This window comes from Panthera tigris, chromosome F3 (genome assembly GCF_018350195.1).
Source record: "Panthera tigris isolate Pti1 chromosome F3, P.tigris_Pti1_mat1.1, whole genome shotgun sequence".
NCBI lineage: Eukaryota > Metazoa > Chordata > Mammalia > Carnivora > Felidae > Panthera > Panthera tigris.
The window spans coordinates 40073226-40094655 of record NC_056678.1 but is presented as its reverse complement, the minus strand read 5'-3'; the positions used below and the strand labels follow the sequence as shown (position 1 = coordinate 40094655).

Sequence of the window (21430 nt, the reverse complement as noted above, 5' to 3'; positions counted from 1 at the left end):
AATGGTGGTGGCTTTTATAGTTGTCACTGGGAGCCTGGCCCTGATATGTGGCCTTGACCCCCACCTCAGCCCTGTCTGCAGCTCAGTTGTCAGTGGGAGAGAGGAATGTGCCCCACCCAGGTAGGATTACCTGCCTCCAGCAACCTGGGCTGGGTCTCCAGGGGCCAGACCCAGGACCCGGGTTTGGGTAAAAGCCACCAAGAGCTGTGACATTTGGAAGTGGGGGGCCAGGATTAGACTGGCAGAGTCATTGCACCTGCACATCTGGGCTGGCAGCTTGCCCGGGCATGGGGCAGCTTCAACTCCCACGGAAGAGGAGGGGCAGACCCCTGAGCCCCGGGCCACCACCCCTGCCCAACATCCCCAGAGCCAGCTGCTCCCCGGAGGGTATGGGCCCCCCACTGCCCAGACCCCCTCACCCCTGCCATGCCTGCCCGTCCCAGGTGGCCCTGATGAAGCAGATGCGTGAAGAGCAGCAGCGGCGGCGGCTGGTGGAGACTAAGAGGAACCGGGAGATTGCTCAGCTCAAGAAGGAACAGCGGCGACAGGAGGTGCGGGGCAGCCCTTGGGGACCCTCAGCCTCCCTGTGTGCCTGGCTGCCCGTCGGTTCCCACAGCAGGGCATGGAAGGGCCAGGGCACGGCAGGCTTCTGGTCCAGCCCCTCTAGTGTCTGGGGGTGGGGGGCGCAGGGCATGGGGGACCCGAGCCCCAGATGGCAGGACCCTGCCCAGGGTCACCAGCAATCCAGAGCCGGAACTGTGCAGCGTCCAGCCCCGAGCCCTCTAGTCCCGGATCCCTTGCTGTGCGGTGGAGAAGAGGCTCAGGGAATTGCCTGCACGGAGAGAAGGGTCTGCACTGTGACCTCCGGGAAGGGGAACCAGACTCCGTGTCCACTTTTGTCAATAAGTTTTGGCTACACAGGAATCAGCCCGAAAGCCAGGCCGTCACCTACAGAGGTGGGCAGACCAGGCTGCGGGGCTGAAGTGTGGACCCCAACCCCCTTCTGTCACCCACAGTTTCAGATCCGAGCTCTGGAGTCCCAGAAGCGGCAGCAGGAAATGGTCCTGAGGAGGAAAACCCAGGAGGTGAGCGAGACACAGTTCCCCTTCTCCTGAGTTCCTCCAGAGCCGGGAGGGAACAAGTGCCCGCTGGCAGTGGCCCTGGCTCTCCCTTTTCTCTCAGCAAACACGATGCAGCAGAGCCTGTGCGAGGCCTGCTGTAGGGCCTTGCTCAGCAAGAGGGCCGAGGCCTGAAGGCAGGCTGCAGGCTCTGGTCCCAAAGGCCTGAGACCTTAATTCAAAAGGTGGAAGTCTCTTGTATTCATTTCATATCAAACAGAGAGCCCTTGGCTCTTTCTCAGTCCCAAGCTCACGCTGGATGGAGCAGCTCCTGTAGTCTCCCTTTCCGGCCCCTCCCCCCCCCCCCCAATTTGGGCCTTTTCACAGGTCCCCGGGTGCCCTGCTCACTGGGTTCCTCTTTTCTTGGCCACAGGTTTCTGCACTGAGGCGCCTGGCCAAGCCCATGTCTGAGAGGGTGGCGGGGCGTGCAGGACCGAAGCCACCCATGCTGGACTCGGGGGCTGAGGTGTCAGCCAGTACCACCTCGTCTGAGGCCGAATCAGGGGCCCGCTCTGTCTCCAGCATCGTGCGCCAGTGGAACCGCAAAATCAATCACTTCTTGGGGGACCACCCCGCGCCTGCCGTCAACGGCACCCGCCCCGCCAGGTGAGCCGGGCGGGCAGTACCCTGGCTTCCGTGGGCAGAGCGGGCAGAAATAAGGGGGCAGGAGCAGAGAGAGGCAAGCTCAGGGGAAGTGTGGTCCTGTGACAGGTCCCCATGGCCGTCGGCTCAGGGCTGAGGGGGACCACGGAGCTACAGAGGCTGAGAGTGCTCCCTTCCAGGCGGTGGGAGGATGGGGATTAAAGAGTACACTTTTCATGATGAAATAAAATGATAAAAAACATGCATTTGCCCTCAAAAGAACATATTATTAACATTGTTTAATTACAAAATACTATAGAGAACCTGGGATGGGGGGGAGGGAAATGTGGAAAGGGGGTGTTCCCAACCAATTCCCTTGGCCTCTGTCTCCCAGAAAGAAGTTCCAGAAGAAGGGGGCCAGCCAGAGCTTCAGTAAGGCTGCCAGGCTCAAGTGGCAGTCCCTGGAGCGGAGGATCATTGACATCGTCATGCAGAGGATGACCATCGTCAACCTGGAGGCTGACATGGAGCGGCTCATCAAGGTGGGCCTGACCACAAGGAGCCTGGGGCTCCCGTCTCCCCTTCCTTCCCGTCTGCACTCCTCCGCCTATCCTCTGCCACTTCTGACTCCTCCGGCTCATCAGACCTTCTCATCCCCATTCCGCTCACTCCTTGTGCCTGCTCTGGAATCCGGAGGTGCAGGGGGACCCAGGGACCCCACCTGGGGGGAGCTGTGGGCAGGGCTGGGCAGCAACCTGAGGCTTGTCCTCCATCACCCTCCCTGCAGAAAAGGGAGGAGCTGTTCCTCCTGCAGGAGGCGCTGCGGAGGAAGCGGGAGCGACTGCAGGCTGAGAGCCCGGAGGAGGAGAAGGGGCTGCAGGAGCTGGCGGAGGAGATCGAGGTGCTGGCAGCCAACATTGACTACATTAACGACAGCATCACCGACTGCCAGGCCACCATCGTGCAGCTGGAGGAGACCAAGGTGCCCACAGGGCCTGGCCTGGCCTGGGCGGAGGCAGAAGGGATGAGGGGGGTGGGGGACAGTCTCAGTGACAAGGGATCTCTACCTCCCCATCGTAGGAGGAGCTGGACTCCACGGACACATCGGTGGTCATCAGTTCCTGCTCCCTGGCCGAAGCCCGTCTCTTGCTGGACAATTTCCTCAAGGCGTCCATTGACAAGGTGGGCCAGCAGCTCACCTCCCGGGTGGGGGGCCCAGCAGTCACAGGCGCCTCCGTGACCTACCCTCATGGTGAAGCACACAGGCCTGGCTCCTGAACTGCGTCACTTACAGGCTAGGGCAAGCCGCCTCACCCCCGAGCCTCTGATTCCGAAGCTGTAAAGCTGGGGTGATGACAATAGCAAGCTCTTAGCTTGCTGCGTGGCTTTAACAAGATGATGCATGCAAAGGGCTTGGCATGATGCCTGGCACATAGCAGGGCCTCCATTAGAAGTGACCCTACGTGTCTGGTCCAGGCCCATCCACAGCAGGGCTCGAGTCTGCTGGGAGAAGCATGTATCTGTATGTCAGGACAGGGGCAGCGGGAAACAGATAGACCACATTCCACTCAGGAAGATTTACACTCGGACATCAGATCAACCTGTCCTGTGCTCCTGTCCTCTCTCCCTGACAGCTGGCCAGGGGATGGGCCTCCTTCCCCCTGGGGCCTGTGGTCTTTGGGGACAGACACCACGTAGAGTGTCTGGCAAGGTGGTGGGGAGACCCGCTCTGCTCGCACTAAGCTCTTAGCTCTACTCTGTGTTTTAGGGGACTGTGTTAGTCTCCTAGTGCTGCCATGACAAAGGGCCACAGACTGGGTGGCCTAAACAACACAGATTGATTTTCTCTGTTCTGGAGGCTAAAAGTCCAAGATTAAGATGTCGGCAGGATTGGTTGCTTCTGAGGCCTTTCTCTTTAGTTTGTAAGCGAGTGCCTTCTCGCTTCGTGCAGTTTTCCCTCTGTGTGTGCCTGTGTCTTAATGTCTTCTTATTAGAAGGCCTCCAGTGATACTGGATTAGGGCCCACCCTAAGAACCCCATTTTAACCTAATTACCTATTTAGAGACCGTATCTCCAAATACAGTCACATTCTGAAGTCCTGGGGGTTGGACTGTCAGCATGTGAATTTGGGAGGGTGGGGGCACAACTCAGCCCATAACAGGGGAACATATCTAAGGCGACCTCTCCTGACATGTGTACATGGGGAAAGTTAGAAGGGTGGGGTTGCATCTCTGGTCTGGGGCAGGTACACGGGTGATGTCTGGGAGTTAGCCCAGGTCTGGGACAGCAGGTACACAGGTGATGTCTGGGAGTTAGCCCAGGTCTGGGACAGCAGGTACACGGGTGATGTCTGGGAGGGCCACCCTCCAAGGTGCCTTGGGAGCAGGTTGTCTGAGGGTGGTGATGAAGGTGCCCACAAAGCCAGGCTGGGAATGGTAACCCCTGGCCTGGTTCCTTGCCCACAGGGGCTACAAGTGGCACAGAAGGAGGCCCAGATCCGGCTGCTAGAGGGACGGCTGAGGCAGACAGACATAGCGGGTTCCTCCCAGAACCACCTGCTCCTGGATGCCCTGCGAGAGAAGGCTGAGACACACCCTGAACTGCAGGCCCTCATCTACAACGTGCAGCAGGGTATGGTGGGTGTGGGAAGAGGCCTCGAAGCTCCTAGATTCTTCTAGTGCTCCCTAGCTCTATCCCCTGGGTGGGGGGGACCTTCACCTCCCCAGAACTCCTCCAGAAGTCCCAGTCTGATCCCAGTGGGTAAGGTGTGGGAGGGAGGCCATCCCTTCTCCCCTCACTCTGTTGGGGCCTCTCATTACTCATCCTTCCTCCCTTCCACAGAGAATGGTTATGCCAGCACAGATGAGGAGATCTCAGAGTTCTCTGAGGGGAGGTGAGTTTCCAAGTCATGAGTGAGAGGACAGCTCATAGCATGAACCTGGGGCTGGGGGTGGGGGTTGCCATAGGGTCCCAGGGCTAAGCCTAGATTTGGGGGCTCTTTGGAATCCACGAGTCTAAGGCTCAGAGAGCCAGAGGATAGGCTCTCAGTATCCTGAACTCCCTCTGCTTCTTCCTTAGCTTCTCCCAGTCATTCACCATGAAGGGCTCCACCAGCCATGATGATTTCAAGTTCAAGGTGAGCCCCTATAGGAAGGCAGACAGGTTGCAGCAGGGCCAGTCTCCCTGTAGCCTGGTCTCCCATCTTTCTGTAGCTCTGCCCCCACCCCCTAGCCCTGACCCAACAATATTGCCTCCAGCTGGGATGGAGATGCCCTGGGTTGGAATTGGGAGGTGCTCAGATATGTAACCCCGGTTACAAGCCAACCCTTTTTGAGATAGGTGGAAGGTGGGAGAAATGGCTGGAGTCACAGCCTAATGATGTCACCAGAGCCAGAGGCCCTGCTTTCAAAAATTGCCCCGTTCCCCACCAGACTCTGCCTCATGCTCTGAGTCAAAGACTAACTTGAGACCTCTAGTTATTCTGCATGCAGATTATTGATTCAATAATATGGGAGTCAACAATGGGGGAGTTCACCTACCAGTGAGGGGTCAGTTATTAATCTGAACCAAGAAAAAGAATTTATTAAAGAGAGAAGGGTGGGGACTGCAGACTGGGAACAGTGAGTTGTGCATAGTTTTTGGATAAACTGATTAGCTGGTGACCAGGAAAGAGGTCAGTCTGGGCATTCTGTGTGTGCAGAGTCCAAATAAGGGCAGTAAAACCCTTTCAGTTGCTTTGGATTCTCTACAAGTCTTGAGAGATGGTCTCTGGGTGGTGTTCACCTGGATCTTCCATTAGTGGTTTCACCATCGGCCAAGTGGCACTATTTCCTTCATTAGAATTCTCCCAGCTCTCCTGTTATGTTTGGGCAATCGCTTCTCGGCCTTTTGGCTAAGATCAAGTGTAGTATCTGTTATGTTTGGGCAAGTTGGTTCACCCCCGTCCTTCTGTTCCCAGGGTGAGCCCAAGCTGTCTGCCCAAATGAAGGCTGTGTCGGCCGAGTGCCTGGGTCCCCCACTGGATATCTCCACCAAGAACATCACCAAGTCCCTGGCCTCCCTTGTCGAGATCAAAGAGGATGGAGTGGGCTTCTCCATCCGAGACCCCTACTACCGGGACAAGGTCTCACGCACCATCAGCCTGCCCACCAGAGGCAGTACTTTGTAAGGAGGAGGGCCAGCCATGTGGGTCAGGGTGGGCAGGGAGTTAGGTCTGGGCCTCACTGGACTCTTCTGTTCTAGCCCCCGGCAGTCTCGAGCCACGGAGACATCACCGCTGACCCGAAGGAAGTCGTATGACCGAGGGCAGCCCATTAGGTGAGAGCATGTTCCGGAACCTGCACCAGAGTCACTGCCGTCCTTGGATGCATGAATCGCTGCGATTTTCTACTCTGTAGATAATCAGGCATACTTTAATCTGGACTGGTCTGACTAAGTCATTCAGCTTCCCCCAGTGGCCCCTTCCCCATCCTGTCAGGCATGGGCTCAGGAAATATCATCTCCATAAGCACCTTGAACTGGATGGCTAAGCCTGCTGCCCAAAACTGTTGGCTGATATGAGCTCAACATTGGTGGCTTTGTCGTGGCTTCAACTAGTCATTGTACTGATATGCTTCAGCTCCTTTTCATAACCACGGGTACTTGGGAGGTCTCAGCCCTTTCTAAAGTCTTGTCATGTGAGGAGTGTAGAAGTTTAAAGAAAAACCAGGAGATGATTGCAGAATGGTGGCCAAGTCTCTAATTGGTTAGCCATTCATAGCACTATGACCCACAGAACTTCTGCTGGTCACTAGATGCCTCCTGGGGTCATCTGGCATGCACTTAGTTTTCAGAGAGCTTTGATGCTTTCTCCAAGTCATACAGCTTTGTACTAGAAGGGCAGGGGCTCAAGATGACCTCTTGCCACCACACGACCTGATGGGAGGCAGGAGGATTTGCTCAAGCTCCCAGCCCTCCCTCCAGTCCAAAGCCGGGGCAGATGCCCATACCAGTGGCTTGTGGTCGGGGCCTTCAGTGGGGAGGAGTTGCATGGATATCTGTATACTAGGGGCCTCACAGACCATCATCACTTCACCCAGGAACTGAGAGAACACACTTGAGCTGCGGTCTGAGGGCTTTAGGCTGAACTCATGAAGACCCTTCAAAGGAAGGGAGGGTGTAGGCCAAACCCGATGACAGCTTTCCAAGGAGAGGAAATGTTGGGCTATTGCAATGGGGCGGTACAGTGAAGTCTTGGACCCTTCCCTGACGATACAGTCAATCCTCAGTATTCATGGTACTTACGTTCTATCTAGTCACTGTGAACATGGAATCAGTTCACTGAACTAATACTCAACCACTGCTCGTGGGGAAATTCAGGGGTAGGTTCCTGAGAGCTTCCGGTCATGACATTTTTGTCAGCCAGTCGATATAGAACCTTGTTTTATATGTGTTTCTGTTTCAAGACATCCCATTTAATATATATTGTCAATTCATTAACATTGAACTTGCAGCCAACAGCACTGTAACTCACACCTGAATGAAGCTTTCCTAACACATGTATTTTCTCCATAAGACACATTTCAGCCTTCATGTGCTTAGACATCTGCCAGACAGCCCTTCAGGACTATGCTTTGGGGGTATTTTAAGCAGTGAAATCACCAACGAAAAGCACAAAAATGCAAAAAACATGGCCCTAAATAGACCACAAGAAGGCCACTTGTTTACGGTAGGAGAGCAAGAAGGCAGAGGGACGCCTCATTTGACCTCTGCTGAGAAGGTGTGCATCTGGGGACTTGAATTTTTGGCTGCTCTGCTCCATGTCTGGGAATGACCCCAAAGCACTGTGAGAGTTAATTTGGGATCACAAATCCGTTTTAATGCACAAGTAAACTCCCAGATACAGAAGCCATGAATAATGAGGATGGACTGTTTCAGAACGGCAACCAGGAGCTTAACCCGGAGGGGATCATTGCACAGCAGGCCCCGCCCTGCAGGCCTTAGAACCAAGACAGAAGGTGGTGCAGGAAACAGTGCACGTGTGAGGCTGTGGGCTGGGGGTGTGGTCACTGACAGATGCTGCTGTGTCCCCACTCTCCAGGTCCACAGATGTGGGATTCACGCCCCCTTCGTCCCCTCCTACTCGGCCCCGCAACGACCGTAACGTCTTCTCTCGTCTCACCAGTAATCAGAGCCAAGGGTCAGCACTGGACAAGTAAGAGCCAGGGGGGGCCAGGGAGGGCGCTGCAGAGGTGGGCTGATCCTTGACGCAGGCAGGGTTGGGGCAGCTGGCAGACCCTGACCACGCTGCTCCAGCCCCTCTGAGAGACGAGGCTCTGAAGCTCTTCTGCTGGTGTCTCTGTTCTTTCTATTCTAACTGTGGACCCTTCCTCCCCCCACCCCCCCCCCCACCCCCCAGCATGCTGGGACCTCAGGAGAGGGCAAGAAGGAAGCCACAGAGACAGGGGGCAGTCAGGTGGGGATGTTCACACAGGTCAGACCCCCCCCCCCCCCATAGGGCCTCACCAGAACTGTGCCTTGAATCCTCTGCTGATTCTTTGACTCTTGGATTCTTCTCTGAAGCCCCTTCCTGGCACTTCAGCCACTCCCTCCCTGCCACACATGCTCAGACGAGGTCCCAGTGGCCCTTGTGCACTGTCCCAGCAGAAAGGGACTCCCTAATTGCCTTCACATGGCAGGATCAGCCCGACTCATGTGTTCAGCTCCCATTGGGCTGCTGTGACTACGGATAGTCGAGTGGGTATTAACAGCAATCCTGTGCGTTCAGAAGGTGCCTTCACTGTGCACCCTGCTTTCATATATGTGATTCACGTGGACTATAATCAACCATGAGAACTCTCTTCCCTATTTTACAGAAGAGGAAATGAGGTTTAAAGAGGCCCAAGGACATTTACCTAGAAGGTGGCAGGCTTGGGCCCAGAACCTGGGGCCTCTGACGTGCTCCAGCCTACGTTCCTCCCAGTGGGACTCTGCCTTGGGAGAGGGGGGACCCTGTCCTCCCCGTGCTCCTCTCTGTGCTCCCTACACTCTGGACCTTGCCCCAGCCCTCTCCAACTCTCTGCAGCCTCTGAGAGGGCTCTTCTCTTGGCTCCCTAAAAGCATCTGTACCCTGGCAGGGAGGAAGGCGGCAGCGCTGTTGTTCAGGAGAGCCCAGGCTAGAAAGTGCTAGGTCTTGCACCTGGTACCTGACATCAGCCCTTCTCCACAGAAATGTCTCTTGCCGGGTCAAAATACTGCTCCCTCCCCAAACCCACCTTGGCTCAGTTTCTGTTTCGGAAGGAGCATACCGAGCCTGGACCAGGCCCACCGGGGTGCCCCCACCCCCACCATACCTTTACAGTCAGCAGGTCCCTTTTCCAGAAGCATGGAGGTGGGACTCTGGCCATTCCAGCCTGGTTGTCTTGCAGACCTTGGCCCTGTCCAGTGGACCAGATCTTGGGGCCCAGGCATGGTATAGACTCAGCTCCTAGGCCCATCCCAGCGGGCTTGCGGGGGACAGTGGGCTTTGTAAATAAGTCCCTGAGGAATCGCTGGAAGAAGCCAGCTCCCGGGGGTGGGGGGTGGAGGGGGTGGATAGGATCAGGCATGGCTTTTGGCCTCAGGCATGTAGGAACGTTGCTGGGGCAGGGCAGGGTGTTCCCAGCTTGTACGATGGGGCAGCCAGGGGCTTGGAACCGGCAAATGACCCACGAGCTGAACGTTGCCCTGGAGCGTGGCCCTCTCCTCACTCCTACCCTGTTACTGAGGGACCCCTGGCGGCCGGCCCCTCCCCACCTCCTCTCCTGCTTCCCTTAGCGCCCTTGCCCTCTGCCTCTCCCCGCTGCCCTTGAAGAGAATAACCTGCCCTCTGACCTTCCACGCTGCTGCTGCCTCTGCCATCCCTTCGTGTGTTTTCCTCTCTCCCCTAATCCAGCTAATTTTCTGCCCTCCCCAGGTCTGATGACAGCGACTCCTCTTTGTCGGAGGTCCTGAGGTACACACAGAATGTCTCCCGTGTTGGCTTCCCAGCTCTCACTCTCTACTGTCCCCTCTCTGCCTCTTGCTCCACCTCCCCTCCCGCCTGCACACCTGAGTCCTCAGCATGCCGCCCTCCCCACTGGCCTGCCTCTCCCTCCCCCGTGGTTCCTCCCTCTCAGGGTTGCTGCGTGGCCTCAGACTGGCCAGGCCCGGCTGGAGCTGGGGGCTTGGGGAGGGGTGCACAGTTGCTTGCCACAGGCACTGTTCTCTTCTTATCACCTGGGCAGGGAGGGGGAGAGCATGGGAGCCCGGGGTTGTCTGGGGCTGGGACCGAGCTCTGCTGAGGGGCTAGGGTGAGGGGGCAAGGCCGTGGAAAGCCTGGGGGCCTGTAGGGCCCAGCTGGGCAGGTGTTGGTGGCCGTCGCCAGCGTCCTTGTGACTTGCTCAGCTTGTGCCAGTGAGGTGCACATTTCAGACCTTGGCTCTGAGAAGAGCAGCAAGGGGGGCGGTGCCTGCTGCCCACATCTCCTGGTACGTGGACCTGGGGTGCTAGGAGACCTCCTTTCCCAGCTTTGGGATGACCAGTGGCCAGTTTCTCCAGCTACCCCAGCATAGCACCCTACCACGAGGAGCATGTCCTAGGACCTGGTGGGCCTGAGCTCCTGCCGGGCGGAGAGCTCCCTCCGGCTCTCCCAGTGCCCACTGCTCACTGCACCTGCTGCCCGGGCTATTGATGTCTTTACAAACCTGCCTGCAGGGAGCGAGGCTTTACCACCGTGAGAAGCTAGCCAGACTACCAGCCTCTCTCATAACCTTAAGGAGGGTTATCCTTGTGATATACTTTCCACAGCAGTCTTGGGCTTTTTTCCCAGCCACACAGCTGGGCCCAAACCAGTGTCCGAAGCAGGTATCTTTGGGGGCTCACATGTGTGACATCCAGCTGGCACCTGGCCCTGTCTGATTGCCATCCTTGCAGGGGGGCCTGGCTGAGTCCATGGGGGCTGTGACCAGCACTGTGGGAAGAACACTGGTCACTTCAGTAGCCCACAGGCCACGGCATCCCTGTCAGGAGCATTGTTCTCTTTGGAAAAGAACTAGAACATATTTTTAGACTTGCACATAACTTGGCCAGGGTCTCATTCCAAAAGACCCTCATTGAGAAAAAAAAAAACATCCCCAGAACCTCCAGCAGGCTGGCGTAGCAAAATCCTCTTGCTCACTGAGGACAAGCCTTATTCTCCCTCCCAGAATGTTCGTGGGAAACGAGGAGGTGCTTCTCCAGGTGTATGTGGCCTCATTCCCCAGGGGGCCTCGACATCCCTAACCCAGAGCTGAGCTGAGGACCCCTAAAGGGATCAAGTTAGGCCGTTGTAAATGACAGTCACAGGTCTGACCATGCAGGTCCAAAAGGGGCTCATGGGTGGGCGGGAGTGTATGTGTGCACACTTGCACGCACCCGTGCATTTATCAGCCCCAGAAGTCGCTGACAGATGACACCGAGGTGCTTGGGGGGTGACAGCCCGAGCATCCTCCCTCTCTGCACCCCTCACCTCACCCTGGGTTAACTGCAGCAGCAGGGAGGAGTCATAGTTGCTGCAGGAGCCAGTGCAGCCCTTGGGCCTCTGCCCTGCCTCGCCGGGGCGTCCGTGCATTTACGTCTCAGGATCTGGTCGGGCGGGCATCAGATGGCAACTCCCCATGGGCAGGGCCCACGTCTCCTTCCTGCTGTGCCTAGCACACAGTTTGCTCCCAGAAGTGCTCAAGATGGTGACTGACAGGCTGTTGTGCAGACAGGCCCTCCCCACCTGCACAGCCTATTCCCAGCTCTCGGGCACTGAGGGCATTTGGCCGGAGTCTCTGGGGTCTGCTTCATTAGGCCTTAGTCCTGTCTCCGTTCTGCCCCCTCTTATCTGTGTACCTCACTCAACCCGGCCTCAGTCTTCCCGGCTGACAGGTGCCCCCTTTCTCCCTCTCTCCTGGGAAGGGGCATCATCACCCCCGTTGGAGGAGCCAAGGGTGCGAGGACAGCCCCACTGCAGTGCGTCTCCATGGCCGAGGGCCACACCAAGCCCATCCTCTGCCTGGACGCCACGGATGAGCTGCTGTTCACCGGATCCAAAGGTGAGTAGAACCCAGACTGGCCTGGTAGGGTTAGGTCTCACACCCATCCCTGCTTCCTTTGCCAGAGTGGGCTGTAAAGATGAAAACACAGAGCCCCCAGGAGTTGAGGACGTGGGGTCGGCTTGCTCGCTACCTTGTCTCATGGCTCTTGCCTTGGCTCAAGGATCCCCGGCCTGGGTGCCCCTGACCCAGTCTCCCCTCATAGGTCATCCTAGTGGCTCCATCCAGCATTTCCTTCCGAAGCTTCCTCGGAAATTCCAGGAAGCTTCTCAGGTGCCCCACCCTGTCTCCTCATCCCAGTCCCCCGACACTACTACCCCCTGACATCTACCCCAGCACTTTCATCTAAGAAATCCCTATGATCTTGGCAGTGGGACCTCACACAGTCACGATTACTTAATCACAGCAACAAAATCAGAAAAGTCTTACCAGCAGAAAGAACAGTTCTGCAGTAGATCTGTCAATAGAAAGACAGTCATACACATATGTATTTGCACGGCGAGAAGGGGCCGAGTTGTCAATCCAGGTGTGATCTGTTGATTCCAGGTTTTCTCCGTAAGATTTGCTCGCCGTTTGTTCATTGATCGTGTCAGCTATTAGCAATTGTAGGAATAGACACCAAAAGCTTAAGAATTTTATTTTAGCCCAGGGCACCTTGGCCACACACACAGAACTCTGGTCTTTATGTATAGAGTTTGCTTGAGAAACCCTGGCCTAAAGTTCTAACGGGCTTCTCGCCGGGGTTTTTCCGTGCGCACACACACCACGTGAGCATGCACGAGCCCATCTTTCTCTCCCTTAGACCTAGGGCTCCTCCCTCTGGATGTCTGTGGACCGTCTCCCCCATCCTCCACAACCCCCGTGCAGGGGGAGCGTGCATGACCTGGCCCCCGCTAACGGACACCTGCCCTCCCCCCCCCGCCTCTCTCCCTGTCCTTTCCAGACCGCAGCTGTAAGATGTGGAACTTGGTCACGGGCCAGGAGATCGCGGCGCTCAAGGGCCACCCCAACAACGTGGTGTCTATCAAGTACTGCAGCCATTCCGGGCTTGTGTTCTCCGTGTCTACCTCCTACATCAAGGTGTGGGACATCCGGGACTCCGCCAAGTGCATTCGGACCCTCACGTAGGTACTCCCCCAGTTGGCTCGTGGTGGTGGGCTGGGTGCCAGCACTCAGCCGTGGTGACCTACTCGGTATAGCCGAGTCCAGCTCCTTGGACACGGAGGCCCTTACAGTCACATGGATTTGACCTGAATCTGGGGGGCAAAGTGAGATCCCTGGGCTAGGGGACAGCGTCCAGGGCAGCAACTTGAACGAGCCTTTGCACTGTTTGGCCCCCTCGCTTCATCTCAGCCTCCCGGGCCCTGGCCCTGGGGTGTGCTGGGCGGCCCCCTGTGAGTCTGAAAGGGGAGCCGGGGATCAGGGTGGCCCCAGCAGACGGCAGCAGTCTCCAAAGCCGCGCCGGCCACCTAGCTGCCTAAATGAGGCGCCAGAGCTGGTCCTGATCCCCGACCCTGACGGTCTCAGGTGGACAGACGTGCGGGAGACAGAAGTGAGACAAGGGCTCCTGCAAAGTGAAATTGTTTCCTAACAGAAGTCTTGCTCACCCTTGTGTTCACGTTACAAGCTGTCATCTGTGATTTAACTTGATCCTTTCAAAAGAGTAAACACAGAGGATTTTTAGGGCAGTGAAACTCTGCTGTGTGAGACTGTAATGGTGGATACGGGTCATTACACATTTGTCCAAACCTCACACCGTGAGTGAGCCCTCAGGTCAGCTGTGGACGGCGGGGGATTATGATGTGTCCATTTGGGTCCGTCGGTTGTAGCAAACACACCCTTCTGGTGGGGATGTTGGTAAGAGGCGGAGGGCTGTGCATGTGTGGGGGCAGGGGATATGGGAAACCTTCCCCTCAATTTTGCTGTGATCCTGTAATTTCTCTAAGAGTAGTCTTTTTAAAAAACCAAAGAAGCGCAGGAAATAGAATGGGTATTATCACCTCTTTTTAAAGAGGAGGAAATTGAGACTCGGAAAGATTAAGCGTTTTCCACCAGACCCCGGTTCAAACCCAGTCCCCTGACTGAGTCTTACCGTCTTTTTCTGCTGGGCGGGGAGTGGCACTATCACCATTGGTCTCCCCCACGTCAGACTAGAAACTTCTAAGAGGAGCTTGGCTCCTCTCCGTCGGTCAGGGAAGACTTCTTGGAAGAACTGGGTTACAGGCCTGGTCTGAGTGAGGTTTGCTCGGTTTCCTGCCTGTGTGGATGGACCGCTTTGATCTCTGACCTTGCTTTCCTTGCTTGTGGCAGGTCCTCGGGCCAGGTGACCTCAGGTGACGCCTGTGCTGCCACATCCACCCGCGCTATCACCAGCGCTCAGGGGGAGCATCAGATCAACCAGATCGCCCTCAGCCCTTCAGGCACCATGCTGTATGCTGCCTCGGGCAATGCCGTCCGCATCTGGGAGCTCAGCAGGTCAGGGAGATGCGTGGGGGGCAGCAGGGGGCTTGGCGTGGTGGAGGTGGGTACGCTGGTCGCGGCTCTGGGTGCCACACTTCAGGGCTGGCAGGACCCGGGGGTCCTCTGCTTCCCCGTGCTGTCGGCCTTGTGTCCCTGCTCTGAGATGCAGGTCCCGTGTTCCCCAAGATCCCTGGGACCCAGGACAGCTTGTGTCTAGATTGTTCATCTTGTTTTGAGGGAGGGAGAGTGCCCTGGCCAGATCTATTCATTCCAGGATGGACCCGGCCACCACAACCCAGGGTTCCCTCTGATCTATCTCCCCCCACGGGCGGGCCTCTCCCCACCTGCAGGTTCCAGCCCGTTGGCAAGCTGACTGGCCACATTGGCCCTGTGATGTGCCTGACGGTCACCCAGACCGCCAGCCAGCACGACCTGGTGGTGACGGGCTCCAAGGACCACTACGTTAAGGTACCTAAGAAGACCTCCCTCTGCAGCCTGGGGCAGGGGGTGGGGGGCATTCTCTGCGTTTCTTCTGCCTGCTCCCCCCACCCCGTCGCCTTGGAAATACTCATGAAATATAATGAGACTTCTGGGGATTTATGCTGAAGAAATCACCCCAAAGAAGCAAGCAGGTGTGTGCAGAAAGTAGATGGCAGCGATATTTTGTAAATGGTGAAGAATTTAAAACCACTAAATGTCCAAGGGTCGAATAGCAGTCACATAAATTAGGGAAAACCTGCTGAATGGGCTGCAGCGCACCTTCTAAAATGATAAAATGAGAACAAAACACAAAGGATACAAAACAACACTAATTCCGTTTGCTCCCCGATTACATCATTGAAAGCTATATGTACACGGTCAGAAACTGGGAAGCAGTAGAGAAGCAGAGGGTGGTCGGTGCTATGATGAATGTTTCTATTTAAAGTACAAGTAATATTTATTATAAAATAAAAGGAATTTAAAAGGAGGTTCACACTCCAAACCCACCTTTCTCCAGATCGGCTGCATGTTGAGCTGTGTTAATTTCAGCCAGTCTCCCCCTACCCCTTGCCCCAGTCCCCTTAGGAAGGGTCAAGACCCGAGCCTTCAGAGGCCTCTGTCCTTGGAAGAAGCAGTGTTCCTCCGGGACCCCTTTCCTGCTGGGGACACCTGTCTCCCCCAGGACAGTGGCTACTGCCCTGGGCCGGGCAAACTGGGTCTGTGGGCTCCTGGGGACCACAGTGCTGTGTGATAGCAGGGGGGTGGCCCTGGCCCTGGCCCTCCTCCCTCGGTCTCTACTGCCTCGGGCCCTCCCTACCAGCCTCTCCTCCTGCAGATGTTCGAGTTGGGCGAGTGTGTGACCGGCACCATTGGCCCCACCCACAACTTTGAGCCCCCGCACTATGATGGCATCGAGTGTCTTGCCATCCAGGGAGACATCCTCTTCAGTGGCTCCCGGGATAATGGCATCAAGAAATGGGACCTGGAACAGCAGGAGCTCATCCAGGTATGGAGGGTGGAAGGGAAGGGGGGGGCGCTAGGGTGGGGCTATTCCCTAGTCCAGGCAGGGCCTTGGGGACCCAGGGTCTTGGGCCAGAGTCTCCTCAGCTTTCCTGTTGTCCACCCTCTTCCCCTTTGTGTCCACTCCCCTGCCTCCCTGCAGCACCGCACACCCCCCATTTTCCCCATTACGCAGCAGCTTTCAGGAAAGGGGGCTGCTCTCAGCCGCTAGGTTTGACTCTCAAGCTGAGTCACCATGTTCCCTTTCCTGAGCATTTAACCCTGGGAGAGCTGAAGGGTTCTCCACCAGTGCAGGATCTTGGGTTTGTCCCGGAATGGGGGGCCACCAAAGGACCCATCTCTGGGCCCCTGCAATCCCTACTATGGGCCCGCCTGGCCTGCCTCCTGGACCAGTGATGCCTACCTGGGGACCTCAGAGGCAGAAGGGATCCTGGTAGCTGTCCTTCGTGGCACAGGGTCCTCTGCTGGCTTCTGCCCACTCAGCACTGGCCCCAGCCCTCACTGGTGCTGTTCCTTCCGCAGCAAATCCCCAATGCACACAAGGACTGGGTGTGTGCCCTGGCCTTTGTCCCGGGCCGCCCCATGCTGCTGAGCGCCTGCCGCGCGGGCGTCATCAAGGTCTGGAACGTGGATAACTTCACGCCCATCGGAGAGATCAGGGGTCACGACAGCCCCATCAACGCCATCTGCACCAATGCCAAGCACATCTTCACTGCTTCCAGGTGGGTGCTGGGCAGAGAGGTCTGCTTTTGTTCCCCACCCCGGTCCCCGGTGTGGGCAGGGCAGGCTGGGGAGCCTCGGGCCCCCCTGCAGCTATCCTAACAGGCTCGGTTCGTGGAGCAGACCCCACAGCGCCTGCTAGCCTGTGCTGGCCTTCAAAGAGTGCCCAGCGGGGGCAGGGGAGCAGGAAGGTGCTGGGCCCCAGGTCAGGACTCACCCCCTTATCTGCAAGCCTTTCCTGCCCCTCACAGAGCAGCCCCCACCCTGCTGTCTTTACACCCCCCTCCCCCATCCACGAATCTCAGACCACGGAGCAGGCCTGCCACCCCCTGGACTCGCCCCTCTCCCGCCCCAGCTCTGGTCCCCATCCAGGGGATGGCCAGGCCCTCTGTCCCACAGGGGAGCTCCTCAGAGGGGTCTCTTCTTTTTCCTTCTCGTCCGACCATGTCCCTTCTCTCCCCTCTTTCCCTCCCCATGTCCTCTTGCCTCTCCTCTCTGCCTCTCTGCCTCTCTCCCCCAACAGTGACTGCCGGGTAAAGGTGTGGAATTACGTCCCCGGACTCACCCCCTGCCTTCCTCGCCGGGTCCTGGCCATAAAGGGCCGAGCCACCACCCTGCCTTGACACTCCCCTCCCGTCTCCTCTCTCATTCCCCCCTCTTTCCTTTTCCCTCTCTTTCTCCACTTCGGTCTGAGCTGCTTCTCAACGGTATGAGATTATTTTACTCCTCCTCCCTACTCTCCCTTCATGCCCTGCCTGGCCTGGAGTGAATGCCCTGCCTGCCCCTCTTCCTCCCACCCTCCTCTTCCGAGCATGACCAGTGGGACAGACCCCCAGGAGAGGGGTGCCAGGTGGCAGAAGGCAGAGGGGGGAGCAGCCAGGCCTGGACAAAACAAAACAACACAACACCAACGAAAACCCATGATGAGAATTCTGTTGGGGACGTTGAGAGCACAGGCCCTCTCCCTCTGCCCAGCAGCCACCCCTCCACCCCTGCAGTCCGCCCTCATCCTGAGCAATGCTTGCCCTTTGGCCCCAGCCACATTTGGGGAGTTTGGGGAATCTGGCTCATCCTTTGCTTTGGGGGTAGCCAGCCAGGCCCCCTTCGATCGCTGACCAGTCCCTCTCTGTCCTCCACCCCAGTGACCTGACGGTGAAGTTCTGGAGTGTTCGGCGGTTACCCGGTGGCCCACCCTAGGAGCACACAACAGTCCTCACCCTGGCTGTCTTTCAGAGGATGGCCCCCAGACCCTCGGCCCCCGGCAGCCTGGACAGCACAGAAGGGAAGCTGTGGCCTGACGGGGCCAACTGCCCTAGGGACAGAGGGTGTGGGCATCGGGTGTTGCCCCTCTCCTGTTATCCTTCCCCTCCCTTGACCTTCCTATGGGATACTATTCCCCCAGCCCCTGCCTCTTGGGGAGAGAGGGAGGTTGAGGGGGAATTTAAGCTGTGAAGCCAAAGGGCATTTTCCCTCTCATTTCTCTCCCTGCAGCCCCTCAGGCTCCCCTTGCCCTCCCTCTGGCCACATTTTCTCCTGCTGAGCTGGCCATGCCCTTCCTCAAGTCTCTGGCCCAGTGGTGGGGCCCCGTAGGGGAGGTGAAGCGTCTCCAGCCCCTGCTGCGCCCCCTCCGATGAACAGGCCTCCCCCTACCTCCCCTAATGCAGCCTCTGGAGCCACCACACCTGCCTCTGAGCCCAAAATGATAGTCCTCAGGTAACCATGGAAACCAGGTGGAGGCAGCTGGGCCCTGCGGCTGACCCTTAGCCCCTTGGCCACCAACAGCCATTCCCAGATGACCCCAGCAATTCCTTGGGGTCCCTTTCCGACGGGGCCAAGGTTAGAGCTGCTAGAAAAAATTCCTTTGGGGAGATAGTCAGAAATACTTCAGCTATTTAATTTATTTTATTTTTATTTTTATTTTTTGCTGTTGCCTCCTGGAAACTGACTTGAAGTTTCTCCCCACATGTTCTTTCCCTCTGCTCTTGGGGCTCGGGACTCCCAAAGGGAATCTGCCCTACCAGCCCCGCCAGGACCACCTCCTCTGTTTGCTTTGCAGCTCGGGCCTGTCCCCAACATTGCCCCCAGGGACCATTCTAGTGCACCCCTGAGCTCTAGGCCGCCTGACGCTTCAGTGCCTTCCTCCACCCCGGGGCCTGGCACCCATGCTGGGCAGCCTTACACCAGCCATGCCCGCGGCACCACATGTGTCTTTTCACTCGCGGGGTCTCATGCCCGCTGCCCCCCAAAGGCGGGGGAGCTCCGCCCCACAGCCCAGGGCCAGGGGTCCCCCGTTCCCAGTGTCCCGTGTGGGCCACGTAGGAAGCAGCTCAGAGAATTGTGTCTACCAGGAAGTGGCTTGGACGGTGAGGATGGCCCAGCCCCTTCCCCAGCTCACCTGTGTTTTCACCCCGACTGGGCAGGGAGTCCTTCCAGCCTCTTTCTCTCTGGTTATTCAAGAGAGACATTTTCAAGCCTTAAAGCTGGCATGGGGCAAGAGGTCCTCCCCTTTAGATTAGCAGCGAAGAGGGGAATTCCTAGTTTCTTTTTGCCTTGGGGCTGTGGAGTCAAGGCTCCAAGGATGTGGTTAAATCCGTGTTCCAGCGCCCCCTGTTGGGGCAGTTCTGAATTTACAGGACTGGGCCTTGGAAGGAGTCGCAGGACATCCCTCCATTCCTGGGCCCCAGCCCGTCCACAGTGTTTTTCTAATGCTTAACTGGTCTTGTGCTTCCTGTCCTCAGTGAGGGGGCCAGGAGCCCCCACTCTGTTCTGAGATATGCAGTGACTTTTAGACTTTCCAGAGGTAGCTGTGTTTGTCCTCTGTGCCTCTCCCTATTTGCCCAGGGGATCGGAGCCCTCTCTGTGTGGTCCCCGGCATGGGAGTGTGCCGGCGCACTGGGCAGAGGAGGCGGTCTTAGCTGTGAAAGGGAAAAACACCTGCGGGGGCCTGAGTCCCCAGCCCAGCCTCTGCCCTGTTCAGAGCTGCCCCCGGGACTAAGAAGGCTGTCCTGCTGTTAGTGGCCCCTGCTGGACACGCTGGTGGAATCTGGGTCAGCTGAAGCACATACCCTTGAGTACTGGCCTCCCGGAGGAGCCGGGGACAGTCTGTCTTCAATGGCCAGAAATCCCTCCTCCTCCAGTCGTCACGGGGGTGACCGGCAGCTCCCTCAGCCACTTGGAAGTAAGCACCTCTCCCCCTCCCCAACCCTCTCTCCACCCGATCAGAAAGCTTCAACCTTGCAACCTGTAAGAAAGAATCTGTCTGCATGACTGTTTACAAACTGTAGAAACACAAAAGACTGCACTGTCCCCATGGGCCAGGGAGGCCCCAGCCTGGGGCGACTGTACTGTAGCTGCAAGGCCCGTTCTTGCACCAGATACGACCTTACGGCCTGCGAGAGGTGCTCAGCGTCGTTGCCCGTTTCCTGCTGTTTCTGATGGCTCAGCTACCTCATGGCGGGCTGGCTCTGCTGTCCTGGCGAGTATCACTGATTCGAAACTTGAAGTCCCCCGGGAGCCCTGAGCCCTTCCAAAAGCTGTGCTCCAAGAGCATTGGAGTCTCTGCCTACTCCTTCAGGGATGTCCAAGGTACATAGTTAGGGGGCAGGCCCCCAACATCCTAAAGGTTGGAAGCACAAAATGGTTGTGATTTGAGCACAATAGCAAGGCTTGTGGCAGGTGGCCTGGGCAGACCCGAGTCCGGGAGGCTCACCCCAGCTTGGTTCTGTCCAAAGGTAGACTGGGTATGTCTGTGTCTGGAGGGGCCTGCCCTCACTCAGACCAGGGCTCGGCCCATGGCTTGTCCTGACTCTGGGCTCATCATACTGCTTCTTACTTTTCTTTGCCCATCTGCAGCCCTGAGTCTGGGCCAACGCCGGCCCAGCCACATCAGAATGCGTAGCTCCCTCACTCGACCCCACGCCCCAGATCTTTAAACGTCTGAGCCCGGACTGGGTGCCAGCCCTATTGAGCCTAAGGAGCCCAGAGCCACAGTGCCTGTCATCTAGGCCGAGCCCCCTCGAATGCTTTGGAAGCTGACCGCCCGTGGGCCTTCTCCGCACAGTCCTGCGCCAGGCTCTGTTCTCAGTATTAACCAGTTCGGTGTTTGCTTTCATCTGAGTGGCCGATTCGTCCATGACAGCCAGAATTCCCCAGGGGAGCCCCTGCAGCTACCCTTGGAGATTGCCAAGGAAGAGGAAAGGCACACCCAAGCCTTTGACGTGGTCACGGCACCACCTTCGGCCCCTTGGGAGGGGACACGTGTGGATCTGGGAGTGGTCTCCGTGCCCACCCACCATCACTACAGCATCAACCGAGGACAACCCTTGGTTGTCTGGCCCTGCTGCCCGCCTGGGGCGGTGTCGCTTGGGCAGAGGGCAGCTTTAAAGCACAAAACCACCGTAGGGAAGACTGTTGCTGGGACTTTCTCACGCCACCCAGTGTGGTGGAGACGCAGGCAGGCCGCTGCTGTGAAGTCAGAAACGCCCTGCTCTCTTCCATCACGCGGACAATGCCGACTCTTGGGGGCATCCTCGGACGCAGCCTGGGCTGGGTGCAGGCACGGCCCCTGGCCTCTTCAGCGCCTGCCTGTGCCCGGTGTGTCCACTGTCGTGTTTGTCTGGACAGGGCCTGCCCTGCAAGAGCGGTGAGTCTCTTCCCGCCAAGTGGCCCAAATCTGTGGCATCTGTCCGCTTGCCATCCCAAACAGGAAACTGCTTACTGCTCTCTTAGCTTAGCACAGCCTCCTGGCCCAGCCTCAGGAGCCAGGGCTTGGCCACTGGCCCCACAGGCCTCCCTGGGCCTGGCCTTCCTCTCCTGGCTCCCAGATCCCTCACTGCCCTCTTATGTGCGAGGACAGAGTCTACAAGGAAAGTTCTGTTTTCTGTGGCATCTTTGTTCTATCCCCCACCCCCTACCCATCCCCGGCACTCAGATGAGCTCCCAACCCTTACCGTACCCCAGTCCAATTTTTTGAAC

General features: G+C 57.4%; 1 protein-coding gene and 1 pseudogene across 4 annotated transcripts in view; both read left to right on the top strand.

The window, feature by feature from the left end:
• Nucleotides 1–17915, top strand: part of KIF21B (kinesin family member 21B) — a 46690-nt gene extending 28775 nt beyond the window's left edge. Inside the window, exons 16-36 of one of the 4 annotated variants that reach the window (XR_006214238.1) lie at nucleotides 444–551; nucleotides 1017–1085; nucleotides 1492–1724; nucleotides 2095–2242; nucleotides 2488–2682; nucleotides 2781–2882; nucleotides 4166–4331; nucleotides 4542–4593; nucleotides 4779–4836; nucleotides 5659–5864; nucleotides 5943–6017; nucleotides 7780–7893; nucleotides 9634–9672; nucleotides 11640–11776; nucleotides 12720–12900; nucleotides 14087–14251; nucleotides 14587–14704; nucleotides 15552–15722; nucleotides 16259–16458; nucleotides 16980–17163; nucleotides 17599–17915. Coding sequence is in view for 2 of the 4 variants with exons in the window: in XM_042977038.1 (XP_042832972.1) it covers nucleotides 444–551; nucleotides 1017–1085; nucleotides 1492–1724; nucleotides 2095–2242; nucleotides 2488–2682; nucleotides 2781–2882; nucleotides 4166–4331; nucleotides 4542–4593; nucleotides 4779–4836; nucleotides 5659–5864; nucleotides 5943–6017; nucleotides 7780–7893; nucleotides 9634–9672; nucleotides 11640–11776; nucleotides 12720–12900; nucleotides 14087–14251; nucleotides 14587–14704; nucleotides 15552–15722; nucleotides 16259–16458; nucleotides 17599–17653 (2592 nt within the window). In the remaining 2 variants the exon portion in view is untranslated. The remainder of the gene's footprint in view (nucleotides 1–443; nucleotides 552–1016; nucleotides 1086–1491; nucleotides 1725–2094; nucleotides 2243–2487; nucleotides 2683–2780; nucleotides 2883–4165; nucleotides 4332–4541; nucleotides 4594–4778; nucleotides 4837–5658; nucleotides 5865–5942; nucleotides 6018–7779; nucleotides 7894–9633; nucleotides 9673–11639; nucleotides 11777–12719; nucleotides 12901–14086; nucleotides 14252–14586; nucleotides 14705–15551; nucleotides 15723–16258; nucleotides 16459–16979; nucleotides 17164–17598) is intronic. The other 3 variants (XR_006214239.1, XM_042977038.1, XM_042977039.1) reach the window with 3 other exon arrangements.
• Nucleotides 5573–5643, top strand: LOC122236072 (annotated as a pseudogene).
• Nucleotides 17916–21430: the final 3515 nt, after the last annotated feature.